General features: G+C 44.6%; 1 protein-coding gene across 5 annotated transcripts in view; it reads right to left on the reverse strand.

Moving 5' to 3' along the window:
- LOC112249993 (AT-rich interactive domain-containing protein 1B) overlaps nucleotides 1–14,317 on the reverse strand; it is a 92,450-nt gene extending 78,133 nt beyond the window's left edge. For 3 of the 5 annotated variants that reach the window (XM_024419775.2, XM_024419776.2, XM_024419773.2), the window contains exons 1-3: nucleotides 12,718–14,317; nucleotides 7,383–7,586; nucleotides 2,397–2,546 (exon numbers count right to left, since the gene is read on the reverse strand). In XM_024419775.2, coding sequence (XP_024275543.1) covers nucleotides 2,397–2,546; nucleotides 7,383–7,586; nucleotides 12,718–13,995 — 1,632 coding nt within the window. In that variant the 5' untranslated portion in view covers nucleotides 13,996–14,317. The remainder of the gene's footprint in view (nucleotides 1–2,396; nucleotides 2,547–7,382; nucleotides 7,587–12,717) is intronic. The other 2 variants (XM_024419774.2, XM_024419777.2) reach the window with 2 other exon arrangements.
- Nucleotides 14,318–16,378: the final 2,061 nt, after the last annotated feature.

Genomic DNA, 16,378 nt, shown 5'->3' on the forward strand with positions numbered 1-16,378 from the left:
TACGATATAGGCATTTGGAATAGTGCGCAAAAACATACATTTGAATTCAATCGGATATATCGCCCAGCCCTATGTAATTTCTCTCCTGTTCTATTGGTTTCATATCAATTTTCTTTTGTTGTCCAGAAACCACCCTAGTCCTATTAGCAGCCCACCCTAGTCCTATTAGCAGCCCACCCTAGTCCTATTAGCAACCCACCCTAGTCCTATTAGCAACCCACCCTAGTCCTATTAGCAACCCACCCTAGTCCTATTAGCAACCCACCCTAGTCCTATTAGCAACCCACCCTAGTCCTATTAGCAACCCATCCTAGTCCTATTAGCAACCCATCCTAGTCCTATTAGCAACCCATCCTAGTCCTATTAGCAACCCATCCTAGTAACAACCCGTCATAGTAACATACCCGTCATAGTAACAACCTGTCCTAGTCATAGTAACAACCCGTCATAGTAACAACGCGTCCTAGTCATAGTAACAACCCGTCCCAGTTATCGTAACAACCCGTCCTAGTCATAGCAACAACCCGTCATAGTAACAATGCGTCCTAGTCATAGTAACATACCCGTCCTAGTCATAGTAACAACCCATCCTAGTCAGTAACAACCCGTCCTAGTCATAGTAACAACCCATCCTAGTCATAGTAACAACCCGTCATAGTAACATACCCGTCATAGTCATAGTAACATACCCGCCATAGTAACATAGTCATAGTAACAGCCTAGTCATAGTAACAACGCGTCCTAGTCATAGCAACAACCCGTCCTAGTCATAGCAACACACGTTTCCCGTGGTGTATGCTGGCTCATTGTCTCGCCAAGACGACACACACGTTTCCCGTGGTGTATGCTGGCTCATTGTCTCGCCAAGACGACACACACACGTTTCCCGTGGTGTATGCTGGCTCATTGTCTCGCCAAGACGACACACACACGTTTCCCGTGGTGTACGCCGGCTCATTGTCTTGCCAAGACGACACACACACGTTTCCCGTGGTGTATGCCGGCTCATTGTCTCGCCAAGACGACACACACAAAGCTTACGAAGGCCGCTGGGACAGAGGAGAGACACGGAGTAGCAGGGTCAACACGGAGATCAGTAGACTGCCACGCTCTCAGTCTCTCTGATTGTGGTTTGGGTCAGGTGGAACACTGAACATAGAAGCGACGCCTTGTCTTGTTCAGTGGCCCCCCGACAGAGTTCACGCTCTGTGTTGTTGACAGCTGTGTTTCATCATTACAACACCCAGTTTCACAGGAAACACTGGTCTAACAAGCACAGTGGTGGCCATCTTGGGTCTTTGGTGCTAGCAGGAGCTGTAGCAAGCACAAGGGTATCAGTCTAAATTCACCCCTTTATTTCCCCTATCCTCCCTGTTAAAAACAGTGGGAGTGGACATGGGGCAGGGGCAGAACTTGAACATGTTTTTTCCCCCCTATCAGTCTCATCATCTAAGATATTTTTTTAAATACAGTTAGTGTGTGGGGATAAACAGAAACATCGTTTTCAGCACTATTTCCATGACTGATCATGTCCCATGGCTCTCTTGTCCCTCTGCAGCAGACATATGGTGGGCAATATGTTTGAAACATCGAAATGCAATAAAAATCAGTATCGAATCTCAAAACATATAGAATCGCAATACATCGTATCCCACCTAAGTATTGTGAAACTATCATTAACTTGGTGTACCTGGTAATTCCCACCCCAACTGGAAACTGCATTTTACTCAGTCAATATGTCATTGTTCCAGCCAGGCAGCACCACTGTTAACCTCTCTTTTCTTGTGTTGTGTATTCCTTCTCTCTCAGAACCACTCCTTTCACCAGAGGAACCGCAGGTATTACAGAGGGTCAGGGTTTTCCCTTCATCCAAGGACCCCCCTGCAGTAACTCTCTGCCATCTGAATAAAAAAATTACTGCAGCTGACTCGCTCCCTCATGCCTACAAATACGAGCAGCCAAAATGGCTGACTCAAACAGCCAGAGAGGCTGTCCTTGTCAAAGGTAGTGGGAATAGGGTGCCATTTGGGACGCAGACAGAGAGAGAGGACGGGGAGTGCAGATGGAACAGATAACGGCCCACTCTAATCTCTGGGGAACACTACAGCACAGAATTGGTTTTTAATGTATTGCTCATTAAGTTTTTAAAATGAAGATGGACCTGGGTGGCCTCTGTTCTGGCTATAATCCCAGTAAACCGGTCTCTCCACAATGAAATCAACGTGTGTGTGTGTGTGTGTGTGTGTGTGTGCTTATGGGGTAAACACTGCTTTGGACATGGACATGAACTAGCCGATGAGTGCGTGGTTCAGAAAGGTCAGAAGTCTAACTGAAGTCCTGTCAATTGGCTAGTCAACGTCAATACACGCATGGCATTGTAGGGGTTGTAGTCTTACCTGCTGTGGCAGTGGACGTGCCTGCATGTAGGGGGGCTGTGTGGGGGCTGCAGGCTGCTGCTGGGGAGGGCTGGAGTACGGGGGCTGGCCTTGTGGCTGGCAGTACCCACTCATGCCCCCCTGCTGCTGCCTATACTGAGCTGCCATCTGCTGAGAGACAATAAAGGAGACATCAGATATGATAGGATCAATACTCTCTAAAAGCTCACTGTCAATGCCCACACCTCTGCGAGACGTAAAGGATAGACCAATGGCCTTTAGTTCACCAAGACATCATCAGCATATCATTAAAAGATCCCAATTCATATACAGAAGTGAATTTGATTCAACTCCCAATCAATGTGGTGCTGTATAGCCTAAGTCATTTTCACTCAGTCACACTGCCTGCTAGGTTGTTTACCATGCTCTGTACTGAGGTTGACTAACGGCAGTGAGAAGTGATGAACAGGACCCTGGAGGGTTTCTCACCTTTCCAGCCTCAATACATTAACATTGTGTTGACATCAATAATACACACAGCCGCCGTGGCCCAAAGGGTACCCTATTCCCTATATAGTGCACCATTTTTGACCAGAGCCCATAGTGTGCCATTTGGGACACAGCCCCAGCTGCTCTCCTCCTCCTCCATTCATCTCAAGCTGTTTGTAACAGTCTTACGTAAGGCGTTTTGGGGAACAGCTGTTATTGGCTCATCCCTCTCTCTGCCTCACCTGGAGTCACTTACTAGCCGTGTTTCTAAGTCTAGAACAAAATACACAAAACCAGCAGTGTATAGAACAGACTGATATCTATTCTAGAGCACACCATCGAGAAATCTGTAAACACGATCAATCATAAGGTTTCTGCAACAGAGGCAGAGTTCAGCATTCCCCTGTTGGTGAAGGGTCCTCCCCCTCAATGGTTCAATAGCCAAGCACAAGAACACTAGCCTGGTCATTCTATGAAACATCAGATATCTATGAAACCAAAGAGCATTCTATGAAAATGGCTGGGTTATTTCTGTCTGCAGCTCAAAATGGTAGCCTATACCTAAAGTAGGGCACTACATGGGGAATAGGGTGCCATTTGGGACACAAAGGCAGAAACATGGAGGCCCATATGGGAGTGCAGCGCTGAGCAGTTTTACAATCCAATAGCTGTGTTTAATGCTCATCACCCAACAAGCCGTCAGCTCCTAAGCCTGAGGGGCGTCAAGGCTGTTTTTCCACACATGAGCTCATGACTCTGGAACTGAGACACTGATGTCTGGGAGTCTAACTAAACCTCCCCTAGCTCCCTGCCTCTCCTCTCTCTTCTTGCCTCCCAGCCCCTCTCCTCTGAGCCCATTTCCAGGCCAGGCCAAGAGCATCTGAAGGACGCACCAGCAGCAGCAGTGGTGAGAGTGTGCTCTCCTTCACTACCCCACAAATGGAAAGGCTTTGGATTGGAGGTCGACCGATTATGAATTCTCAACGTCGATGCCGATTATTTGAGGGCCCAAAAAAAAAGCCGATACCGATTAATCGGACAAATTTTAAAATGTATTTGTAATAATGACAATTACAGCAATACTGAATGAACACTTATTTTAATTTAATATAATACGCCAATAAAATCAATTTAGCCTCAAATAAAATAATGAAATATGTTCAATTGGAGAAGTAAAAGTGTCCTGTAAAAAAGCTAATGTTTAAGTTCCTTGCTCAGAACATATGAAAGCTGGTGGTTCCTTTTAACATGAGTCTTCAATATTCCCAGATAAGAAGTTTTAGGCTGTAGTTATTATAGGAATTATAGGACTATTTCCCTCTATACCATTTGTATTTCATTAACCTTTAACTATTGGATGTTCTTATAGGCACTTTAGTATTGCCAGTGTAACAGTATAGCTTCCGTCCCTCTCCTCGCTCCTCCCTGGGCTCGAACCAGCAACACAACGACAATTAGCGCGCGCTAACTAGCCAGCCATTTCACTTTGGTTACACGAGCCTCATCTCGGGAGTTAATAGGCTTGAAGTCATAAACAGCGCAATGCTTGACGCACAACGAAGAGCTGCTGGATAAACGCACAAAAGTGCTGTTTGAATGAATGTTTACGCACCTGCTTCTGCCTACCACCGCTCAGTCATATACTTGACACTTGTATGCTCAGTCAGATTATATGCAACGCAGGACACGCTAGATAAAATCTAGTAATATCATCAACCATGTGTAGTTAACTAGTGATTATGATTGATTGTTTTTTATAAGATAAGTTTAATGCTAGCTAGCAACTTACCTTGGCTTACTGCATTCGCGTAACAGGTAGTCAGTCTCCTTGTGGAGTGCAACGAGAGAGAGGCAGGTCGTTATTGCGTGGGACTAGTTAACTGTAAGGTTGCAAGATTGGATCCCCCGAGCAGACAATGTGAAAATCTGTCGTTCTGCCCCTGAACAAGGCAGTTAACCCACCGTTCCTAGGCCGTCATTGAAAATAAGAATGTGTTCTTAACTGACTTGCCTAGTTAAATAAATAAATAATAAAAAAATTGGCGCCCAAAAATACCAATTTCCGATTGTTATGAAAACTTGAAATCGGCCCTAATTAATCGGTCGACCTCTAGTATGTACGTACGGTCACTGTGGGGACGACATCGTCGATGCACTTATTGATGAAGCTAATGACTGATGTGGTGTACTCAATGCCATCGGAAGAATCCCGGAACATGTTCCAGTCTGTGCTAGCAAAACAGTCCTGTAGTTTAGCATCTGCTTCATCTGACCACTTTTTTTATTGATCCTAGTCACTGGTGCTTCCTGCTTTCATTTTTGCATGTAAACAGGAGGATAGAATTATGGTCAGACTTGCCAAATGGAGGGAGAGCTTTGTATGCGTCCATGTGTGTAGTAAAGGTGTTCCAGAGCCCCCCCTCGCACATTTAGCATGCTGATAGAAATTTGGTGAAACGGATTTAAGTTTCCCTGCATTAAAATCCCCGGCTACTAGGAGTGCCGCCTCTGATTGAGCGGTTTGTTTTTTTGTTTGCTTATGGCAGAATACAGCTCATTCAATGTGGTCTTAGTGCCAGCCTCTAAACACAGCTACAAAAAATACAGATGAAAACTCTCTAGGTAGATAGCGTGGTCTACAGCTTATCATGAGATACCCTACCTCAGGCAAGCAATAGCTCGAGACTTCCTTAGATATCGTGCACCAGCTGTTATTTACAAAAATGCATAGCCCGCCACCCCTGGTCTTACCAGACGCCGCTGTTCTATCCTGCCGGTACAGTGTATAACCAGCCAGCTGTATGTTGATAGTGTCGTCGTTCAGCCACGACTCCGTGAAGCATAAGAGCATAAGATAATACAGTTTTGAATCAGGGACTGATGACACTAGGGGAATATCCCAAATGGCACCATATTCCCTTTACAGAGCCCTGATTAATAGTAGTGCACTATAGAGGGAATAGGGTGCCATTTAGGACAGTTGACACCAGACCAAAGACAGCAGGATGCAAGGGAAGACATAGCAAGAAGGGAAGCCAGCCTGTATAGTAGACTGAGGAAAATCCATTCCTAATTATCATGAAATATTAAGGTTGATCTCTGAATGACATCTCGAATACGGGCATGTCTTCTCTGCTGCATCTCTTCTCTCCGTGCTGGCCGGCCACCCCCCCCACCCTCGGGAACACAATCAATATAAAATAGCAAAGCGGGGCCCCGGTGGTATCTGAATAGTTGAAGCATCCAATTTCAGGTGGGATCCATGAGGTAATGGAGAAGGGGCCATCTGGGGCCCGGCGCTGATAAAAGTCATTATATGCTCCGTCTCTCTCCGAGACAGTAAAGCAAGCAGAGCTGACACAGAGCCCTAGGGTCAAACTGGAAAATGCTGCTGATTTCTAATGATGTAATGATGCAATGATGTGATAGTGGTTTTCTGCCATCGTCAAGATGACGTTTTCTTTGGGCAACGCAATTTCTGCTGTTTTCAAAGCTGGTGTTGTGAATATTTACATTTAGGTGATTTAGCAGATACGTATCCAGTGCCACAAAGGCATTATCAATATGACATTGGTATATGACAAGATTACAACTGCAGAACCATTCCTAGTGTGTGTGTGTGTCGTGCATGGCCCATGCCAAAGTGGAGGGCATAGAAAGCTGTTGTCTATTCATATCAACAAGGGTTTCCATACTTTTTTTCAGCACCTGTCACTGGAAGGATAATGGCTGGAATGAAAGAGGGCCAACTGTGAAACAGAACAGCAGCAAAGCCCAGGGAATTTACTTCAATCAGCAAAACAAACAGTGTGTGTGTGTAATATATATATAAATAATTGAGAGAGAGCGAGAACAGTACACAAATACTACTGGTGAGGCAGACTTTAGTCCTTATTTAGAACCATCATACATCATGCTACGTCAGCAGCCTGGTCCCATGTGAGGGCCACTGCCAGGCCGTCTCTGGAGGAGCGTTAAGAGCCAAGTCCAACATTCTGTCCGGGGGCTAAATATAGCAGCAGTGCAGTCTGACTCTAACCAGAATAGACTGACTCAGCCCAGCCTGGCCCACACTGCTCTGCCAGCCATGCTGCATGTCAACAGATCACTACACCCAGTCAGAGCCCTGCCACCCACACAGGGTTTGTGTGACAACCTATTCCCTATATAGTGCACTACTTTCACCCCGGTCCATTAGGAACAGGGTGCCCTCCGGGATGCAACCACGGACAGGCAAGCACACGGACAGACCCAAACCTTCTGCATGATGGGACAACAGGCCAAAGCTTTTTTTAACCTGAAAGGTGATTGTCATTCAAAACCCACACAGCTCTGAAGAGCCCTCTGCCTTCCAGTCACTGGTGTAACTGGTGAAAGGGCATCCCAATGCGGTTCATTTTAAAAGCGAATATGTCATGTGCTAACTCCTGAATGCTGACAGTAGTCTGTAGAGAAGTAGCCTACATTGCAATGGCAGACATTTAGGCAGTGGTTGACTAGCCTAAATGGAGAACATACCTGCTGCTGTTGAGGATACTGCATTCCACTCATGCCCATCTGACCCCTCCCAGGCATTCCCATTGGGTAGCGGTGAGGAGAAGGCGATCCGTATGGTTGGCCAGGGTAGGAGCCGCCCCCGCCCTGCTGTTGCTGGGAGTAAGGGTTGTTGCCCATGCCGTACAGCTGAGAGCGCTTCATTGCCATGGCGTCTATTGGTGGCACCTAACAGAGAGAGATGGGAGAAGTTAGCATAAGATTGGGCTTCCTATACTTTAGACATTGTATAATACAACCAACAGCTTGCAAGGTCAAAGGCCCTTTCCTTCTCATTCGCAGCAGGTAGCCTAGTGGTTAGAGCGTTGGACTCGTAACCGAAAGGTTGCAAGATCAAATCCACGAGCTGACAAGGTAAAAGTCTGCCCCTGAACAAGGCAGTTAACCCACTGTTCCTAGACCAGTTAACCCACTGTTCCTAGACCAGTTAACCCACTGTTCCTAGACCAGTTAACCCACTGTTCCTAGACCAGTTAACCCACTGTTCCTAGACCAGTTAACCCACTGTTCCTAGACCAGTTAACCCACTGTTCCTAGACCAGTTAACCCACTGTTCCTAGACCAGTTAACCCACTGTTCCTAGACCAGTTAACCCACTGTTCCTAGGCCATCATTGTAAATAAGAATTTCTTCTTAACTGACTTGCGTAGTTAAATAAAAGAGGTATAAAAATATATCTAGAGTCTAGCCTAGACTAGAGCAAAACTAGTAAGAAAACGATAGCAACATGGTCCAATTCTGACCATCACTACTCAACTTCCAGTATATGACAGCTGGCCAGGATTTAAGTAGGCCTATTCACCATGCCTTGCAAATGACAAAAGTAGTTTTTAAATGTTTCAATACATCAGATTTCTCCATCACTCCATCGGAGTCCTATTAAATAGCCTGGGGTTCATAGTCAGGTCCAGGGGTAGGCAAAGATATCCAGGATAATGTGCCGTCAAGTGCTTTAGGAGTCAGGTTATTCTCGAGAGGCTCGGCAGGCTGTGCCAAAAAAAGAGTGAGAGCAATTCAAACTAATCTTCTCATGTCACTGCTAAATTCAGGCCAATTGAAGAAGCACTTAAAGAAAATGTGAGCAATCGAGAAAGCCCAAGGGGCCACTTTAAACGAACAGTCTGGGTGTCAGCAGTCATGCCTGGGCACCCTGCGATTTTAACACAGACTCACTAAATGACAGTTAAGGGTAGGTTATCCAGAATAAAAACGATTCAAATGTTTTCGCTGTAGCTCAGATAGGATTATGAGCAATGAAAGCAAGTTGGAGGATGTTGTACCAACAATCCTTTGTAGAAGTATTGTACACCTGGCAGTACGCCTAATTTGAATTAATCAACTTTTTTCAAAGACAGAAACAAAGCAATATTTTTATTTGACACTTGCCAGAATCCATTTGGTAAACTCAAATGACTAACAGTCTTAAAATAAAACCTCACTACAAAAAAGACAGACTAGATCATCAGATAGAGAAAAGGCTACTTAAATCCTAAACACTACACTTTCTGAACTAAATACATACACAACACTTTGTCTACACAAGAATGCTTTTCAGGTACCAGCAGTAAACATTCAATTTTGTGTTGTTCTTACCCCATTTTATGACCTGTAACTGGTTTCAATCCGTTCGTAAACACCACACATGGTGTTGTAGGTCCATTATTTTGAGAAAGTCTCACCCCACAAATGTAAGACTGGAGAAAATAGCTGCAGAGCAAAGAATGATGTGATTTTTTTTTTTTAAACACAAATAGGTCAAGCTTGTTTTTGTATTTTCCCTGTATTAGGAGTCCAGTGAGCAAAAATCACTAAATTTCTCCCAGCTAAACACTTCTTCTGTCTGCTGTAGGCTAATCTACCAAACGAGGGCTTGCTGTCAATGTGAATGAGGCGATTCAGATGGGGAAATCCTACCTACAAATCAGCAAAATAAAAGGATTGCATCCTAAATGGCACCCTATTCCCTTTATAGTGCACTACTTTTGACCAGAAACATATGGGTCCTGGTCAAAAGTAGAGCACTGTATATGAAATAGAGTGCCATTCAGGACAGATTAAATACTGAGTCAGAGTGCCATGTGTTCAATTCACACCACGAGGGTGGGGAGGAGACATCAAACCTGCCTCTGGAGAGGGAGGAGAAACTATGAAGAGAAACCCCTCTACTTTAGGCCAGCACAATTCTTACAAGTCTGTCAGAAATATGCCTGGGATGAGTTCCTAAAACACAATCTCAGGTTTGTCTGTAACCCTACACTACAGGTAACCAAAGAGCACAGGACGAACCCTCTCCAACCCACAATGAAGTGGACGTCCAGACTCACTGACGTCCAAACTTGAATGGTTTGCCTGTGGACATCACAGGCAAACCACCTCATTTACCACATCATCTGGCTATATCCACACACTGCATCTACAACGTAAACATATCCACTTGTCAAAATGTAATAAAACTAGAGCTTTGACGGCAAGAATGTCAGAGACCAAAGCCAGCATCACTCCCTTCATAGTGTTTCTGATGCACCAAAGTCCATGTGCTCAAAGCCAGAATGAGAGAGAGTTGCGGAAAAAAAGGACATGTCCTCATTTAAAAAGACTAATTTAAGACTCAATTACAATACCTCAGTGAAGATGATAGACTTTCAAAGCAGAAATGTTTATTATAGCCTTGTCAGTAACAGGATCTCAGAGCATGCTGGAGACAGCAGGAATTAGCTAGTGAATACAAGAATAACTTCCATCTGAAAAGTCCATATTTTGTGTAGTGCAGCAGTTTGCACATCTTTAAACACTGTGGGGGGCTTAGCCGTGGGGAAATTAAGCTACAGTAGAGACTAGAGTGGCTGTTAAACATTTTCAGACAGAAAGCCTGTTTAATGGAGGGTTCCGTCCACAACATGTTCACATTTACAAAAGATGTCAATGCTTTCAAACCAGGCACTTCTTGGTAGGTTGTCACAGTGCAGGCCTGAAGAGAGAGAGTGTGTTTTCCAGCTGAGATATTTAGCTGGCTGATTGTGGAATCGGGCACATGGCTAATTTGCATGTGTGAAGGCAGACCACATAATGGCCTCCATGTCAAAAACCAGGATCACGTCACTAGATAAAAAAGGTCAAGCCACGAGTGTCAGAGATACCACTACACAATGGAAACAGAACACAATCCTGAGCCCCCCCCACCACCACAGTCCTTGATAGGCAGGTGGTAAGAACCAATCAGATGCAAGATTAGGTCAATTGGGAGGTCGTGGTCAAATTTAGCTCAAATGTTCATGCTTCCAAAGTGCTCTTGGAAGTGCAAGATGGACACCAGCCCTTGCCAGGCCCTCTGTACAATAGTTTTGGTCGGCCTACACGGTGGATGTTTCATGAACTCATTTCAGAAGAGTATGCATAGCAGCCCACTAACCGCCCAGTGAAACAATTGATTGCAACACATTTCACTGGAACATGGACCACTACTAGCACCAGCCTGTTCTTTGGCATCTAGCAATATTGGTTTGTCTAAGAAATTGTAACTTCCCATTGTATGCATATGATACGGTTGTGTATTCTGTTGGGATTTCTGTTGACAAGGCTCTCTCTCAACTACAATCTGCCCTTTTGCTTTGTAGAAAGCCCTTGAACAGAAATTGGTACTTAATGCAGCTAAAAGTATGTACATGTTATTTCCCAAAAAGCTTAAAAATGTATCTGATGTATGCATACGCAAACAAGCGCTTGCACATGCAATCTACACACAAGTACATTGTAATATAGTTGTATGGTGGTATTATACATGTAGTATTTTAGATATGTAGTGGTGTAATAATGTTATATGATGTACTGTTTTATACGTAATATCTAAAACAGGCTTCTTTGTAGGAACAGGGCATGCAGCATTTAGTTAAATAGCAGAAACCCAATCATCCAGTTGACATTCATTCTGGCTTTAGACTATGGCGATATCGTCTATATGAATGCAGCTACCACTGGACGCATTTTATCATAGCCCACTACACTTTACTAGGAACGATAGGTTCAGTACACGTCACTGCATTCTGTATCAGAAAGTAGGCTGGCCCTCTCAAATATTCTAGATCTGTTTGTTTATAAAGCCCTTGTGCAAATGTCTGCCATACCTTACTTCATTGCTAAATGACAGACATGCACACAAGTCACCAGACCTGATTACAAGGATGCCTAACTCTCAGTTTCCACCGAGTTAGGTAGATCTGTGGGTAGTTTTTTTTGTGCATTGATGTCCAGAACGCTAAAGTTTGATGTTTTGGCACAACTAGGAAAGTTCAAAAGGCTGGTTGACTTTTATTAGTGAGTAATGGGTTTGTTTTTCATATGTCCACTTTCTTCAATTGCTTGTACACATTGTAAATTTGTATGCTCGTGTGCTGAGCTTCCTTGTAAAAGAGGCCTTGGTCTCAATGGAATTTCCCTGTTTAAATAAATTGAAATAATGATCATAATACGTGCTGAGGAGCACATCTAGCTACTTGGCCAACGCGAGGCCTTCAAATTGGTGTGACAAGGCTAACATTAGCAGGCTATGCTATAGCTAGCTAGCAATAGCAGATAACAATTGGAGTGTATGATATCTAGCCAGCTGGATATCAACAAACGAATGTTAGTGTTAGCTAGTAAGAATTCTGATTTGTTGAAAAGTATATATGCGTTTTAAGATATGAAACGGATACTTCCAATATCTCAGCAGTTGTACAGATCCTGTGCTAGCTAGAAGGAAGGTCGATAGTTTTCGCACCCCAGTCTAACGTTTTTTATTTGATTTAACCTTTATTTAATTAGGCAAGTCAAACAAGTCCACAAGTTATATTGAAAATGTTGTAGTAAATTTAGCAGCATGGGTATGCATACGTTTACATGGTACAGTACTGTAGTTAAAGTTTGAAATGTTGGAGAACAGACTAACTTAACTAGACTTAAGAGACTAGCAAGCAAGCAAGCTAAATGAAAGGTCTGGGAATCCCAACCAGAAGTCACCTTGGACAGAAATTGAAATGCCAACTTCAAATCAACCATAACAGAATAGTTAACTAAGTTAGTTATCTGTCCACAAGGACACGGAATTCAGAAAATTACCATTTGGGTATTCTCCGCGTGCATGTTTATTTAATCTAAAAACAGTACAATGTACAAAAGCTGTCCTAGCGATGCTGGCTAGCTAATACAATAGCATAGCTAACGTGTCTGTTCATAGCTAAATTAACTAGCCAAGCCGCCTGGAAAGCTTAGTTATAGTTCGGCACATTAGAAAAAAAGTGACAAATATGAATGCATAATTTACCTGTGATCTGCCGCTTCCTTGTCCGTTGTTTCCAGGGCTCATGGCAGGGTGATTTCTTTCTTGTCCTCCCCAACTATGAGTTGTTGAACCGTATTGGGAGCTCAAGTCTTTAGTCAGCCCCATGCTTGATTGTTGTTGTTCAGCAGAAGGATTAGTGTAATCTTGATAGCCACTGCCATAGCCCCGCATCATAGGGCTCGGGGACGTCAGTAACTGGTTAAGAGTCGGGGTAGCCCCCGACGGATGCTGCTGACTTTGCCCTGGAAATCTGTGAAACCCTCCAATATTCGCACTACCAGAAGAAGAGGCAGCAGCCATGGCAGCTCTGCTATGATTAGCAGCAGCAGTGTTGCTGACTGGGCCCATCATGTTGTTCCCGTGCCGAGAGGGACTCATCATCCCATATCCACTGTTACCGTAGCCAGGTCGGTAGTTCGGGTAGTGATTGTACGGGTTGTTTTGGTATCCTTCGTGGGAGTTTTGTTGAAGTTGATCCATATTGTTCTGTTGTACCGAATGTATTATCCCAGACTCTGGGCTTTGTTGTCCGCCATGTTGATCAAAGCAAGGCCCTCCTCTTCCCTTTCCATAATAACTATTATTTATCTCCAAAACTGAACTGTTCCCACTTTGGGACGGGTTGATGTTATTAGTTGTTCCCAAACTGGCATGGTCGTACCTGCTGTTAATCCGGTCCTCCGTTTTGCCCGGTTGGTCCTCCTCCTCACTTTTATTTAGCATTTGTTGCTGCTGATGGAGCTCCACTTGATTCCCTAAAACAACGTTCTCTTTTCCTCCATGTTGGCGGTTTCCACTTTCTCCATGTATCGACTGTTGGCTGTTGTGAATTTGGCGTTGTTGGTGCTGAATGAATTGATTGAATGGCTGTTGCTGTGGAGGTGTGTGGTGGTGCGGTGGAGGAGGATCTCCGACACCAACAATTTTCACTTTATGACTGACAAGCGTTCCCGTCTCCATGCTTCCCGAACTCACGCTACAATTTGAAGTCGAAAAAGACTCCGATCTAGAATCTCCACTTTCCTTCTCACGTTGACTCGAATTGTTGTTTACAGGAAAAACTCGAGCTCTGTTTGGGTTCAATTCATGGTGATTGCGTTCTACATTAATAGCATGAACGATAGTCCCGTTTCCTACCCCAAGTACAGCTCCACCAACTACTCCAGGTTTAGCAGATTTAAAATCTTGACTCACGCTGCTAGTTAAACTCGACCTTTTCTTAACAGTTGATGTTGGGGCTGTTGCCACTTGTGCGGCCATGATCAAGTCCACATCTCAGTCAGAAAATCCAGTCGAGCTAGCAAGCTAAACATGTAAAAGAAACGCAGAACACGAAAAGATGCAAGCAAGCTAACGTTAGCGGGAAATGAAAAAGAGCGCAAAGTGTCGAACATGACCATAAATACCATCTATTTTAGAGCGAGTTTATGTTGAAAGTTTTCATAAAGACGGGCATGAAACTTTTTTACTTCCATGTTTAACCCGTATACAGGCAAATGCCTTTTCTCTCCAAAGACCATTTAGCCCAGCATGGCAACAGCGAGCGTTGAGAATCGATAGTTTATACCTCAGCGATCTAGAGGGCTGAATGGCTGACGATTTCCTGGTCTGGGCGGGGCGAGATTATTCTGAGTAGTGGCACCTGAGCTCTAATATATACATATGACTTTTTATCACATACAACAAAAAAAGTATTTGCATGTTCATAGCAAACCAGGCTGAAAGGGAACATTTGTATGCCTAAATTGGAAATAGTGTTCGAGCGCCTACTTTTGCGATGAATGGTGCTATTGTTTTCCCTGCTTTCTTTAATATGCCTAATCTACTTGTCTGATTGAATTCATTCACCTATGAATTCGCCCATCATATGTGTGGAAATTGTTGACTGTATACTGTACATGTACTCATTCTTCTCTATGCTATTCTGTTATTATTAAAGTAACAAGAATTGAAAGAAAAAGATAAACAGGCCATATGAGAATGTCTGTGTGTTTCTACGTGGGCCTAAATGAGAGTGAATATACATGAGCAAATATGTTTTTATTTGATTAGGATCCCCATTAGCTGCTACTCTTCCTGAATATGTTAGTCTGTGTGATGTTGAGGGATCGACTCACTTGAGAGACCTGTTCAAGGGGGAAATCGTCTGAGACCTCCCACAGAAATGGCAGCAGCAGCCCAGTCAAGTGAAGCAGGGAAAGTGGGTCACTGAAAACCCACAGAAAGCAGCACAGTACAGCTCCACAGGAACACACTGACACCACAGACCTTTTTTTTTTACAGGGAAGGGAAAATACTGCTCCAACACAGCATTTGCAAGCCTATTACCTTCATAGTGCACTACCCATAGAGCTCTGGTCAAAAGTAGTGGACTATATAGAGAGCAATTTGGGACGCGCTTGCAATCAGCACACCTTGTTATACAGACACTTGTCAAACCAACATGCTTTCAATTTCAGGTTTGAGTAAATAACAATATGACAATTGATTTGTTTACTAGTAGGATGGCTTCAAGTGACCCAATATGCAGTGTATGAAAGCGACTGTATTCCCAAATGTGTGACCCGTTATTCTACTGTCTTCGATGACAGTAGAATAAAGAAAATGCTATACTGTATTTGCAATCCAAGTTTGTGCATCATTTTATTCATTGGATAAAGGTAAGCAACCAAAGGCCTCTTCTGAAGCAGCTGGTAGCAAGGTTGATTCCAAATACCTTGTGGATGGAGGTATATAAGAAGGAATCACAATGACTTTTCTCAAATCGCAATGCATTGGAGAAGCTATGAGAGTACAGACAGCATAGAATTAGACATAAAATGGTGATGTATAGGATGTCTGTGACCGGCATTCCAATAACAATGCCAGATCGCAACGTAAATTATGGCTGTGTCTGAAGCATGCATTCTCTGTACAGGCCAGTGTGTTGGCCTGTGAGAAGGAGATTCTCAAGGGTTTTGCAATCACATCTACATACACATGAAGTACACGTCAATGTCAAGTGTACTTCACAGTGTTTTGCAAGTCTGTGTGGCAATGTGCCCTGGATAATTCCACCAATAAAAAACAGACATTGTGTGGCCTCCCGGGTGGCGCAGTGCCCTAGACCACTGCACCAGCCGGCCGCGACCGGGAGGTCCATCGGGCGACGCACAATTGGCCTAGCGTAGGGATATCCTTGTCTCATCGAGCACCAGCAACTCCTGTGGCGGGCCGGGCGCAGTGCCCTAGACCACTGCACCAGCCGGCCGCGACCGGGAGGTCCATCGGGCGATGCACAATTGGCCTAGCGTAGGGATATCCTTGTCTCATCGAGCACCAGCAACTCCTGTGGCGGGCCAGGCGCAGTGCCCTAGACCACTGCACCAGCCAGCCGCGACCGGGAGGTCCATCGGGTGACCACAATTGGCCTAGCGTAGGGATATCCTTGTCTCATCAAGCACCAGCAACTCCTGTGGCGGGCCGGGCGCAGTGCCCTAGACCACTGCACCAGCCGGCCGCGACCGGGAGGTCCATCGGGCGACGCACAATTGGCCTAGCGTCCTTGTCTCATCGAGCACCAGCAACTCCTGTGGCGGGCCGGGCGCAGTGCCCTAGACCACTGCACCAGCCGGCCGCGACCGGGAGGTCCATCGGGCGACGC

The sequence above is a fragment of the Oncorhynchus tshawytscha genome, linkage group LG05 (assembly GCF_018296145.1).
Source record: "Oncorhynchus tshawytscha isolate Ot180627B linkage group LG05, Otsh_v2.0, whole genome shotgun sequence".
Taxonomy (NCBI): domain Eukaryota; kingdom Metazoa; phylum Chordata; class Actinopteri; order Salmoniformes; family Salmonidae; genus Oncorhynchus; species Oncorhynchus tshawytscha.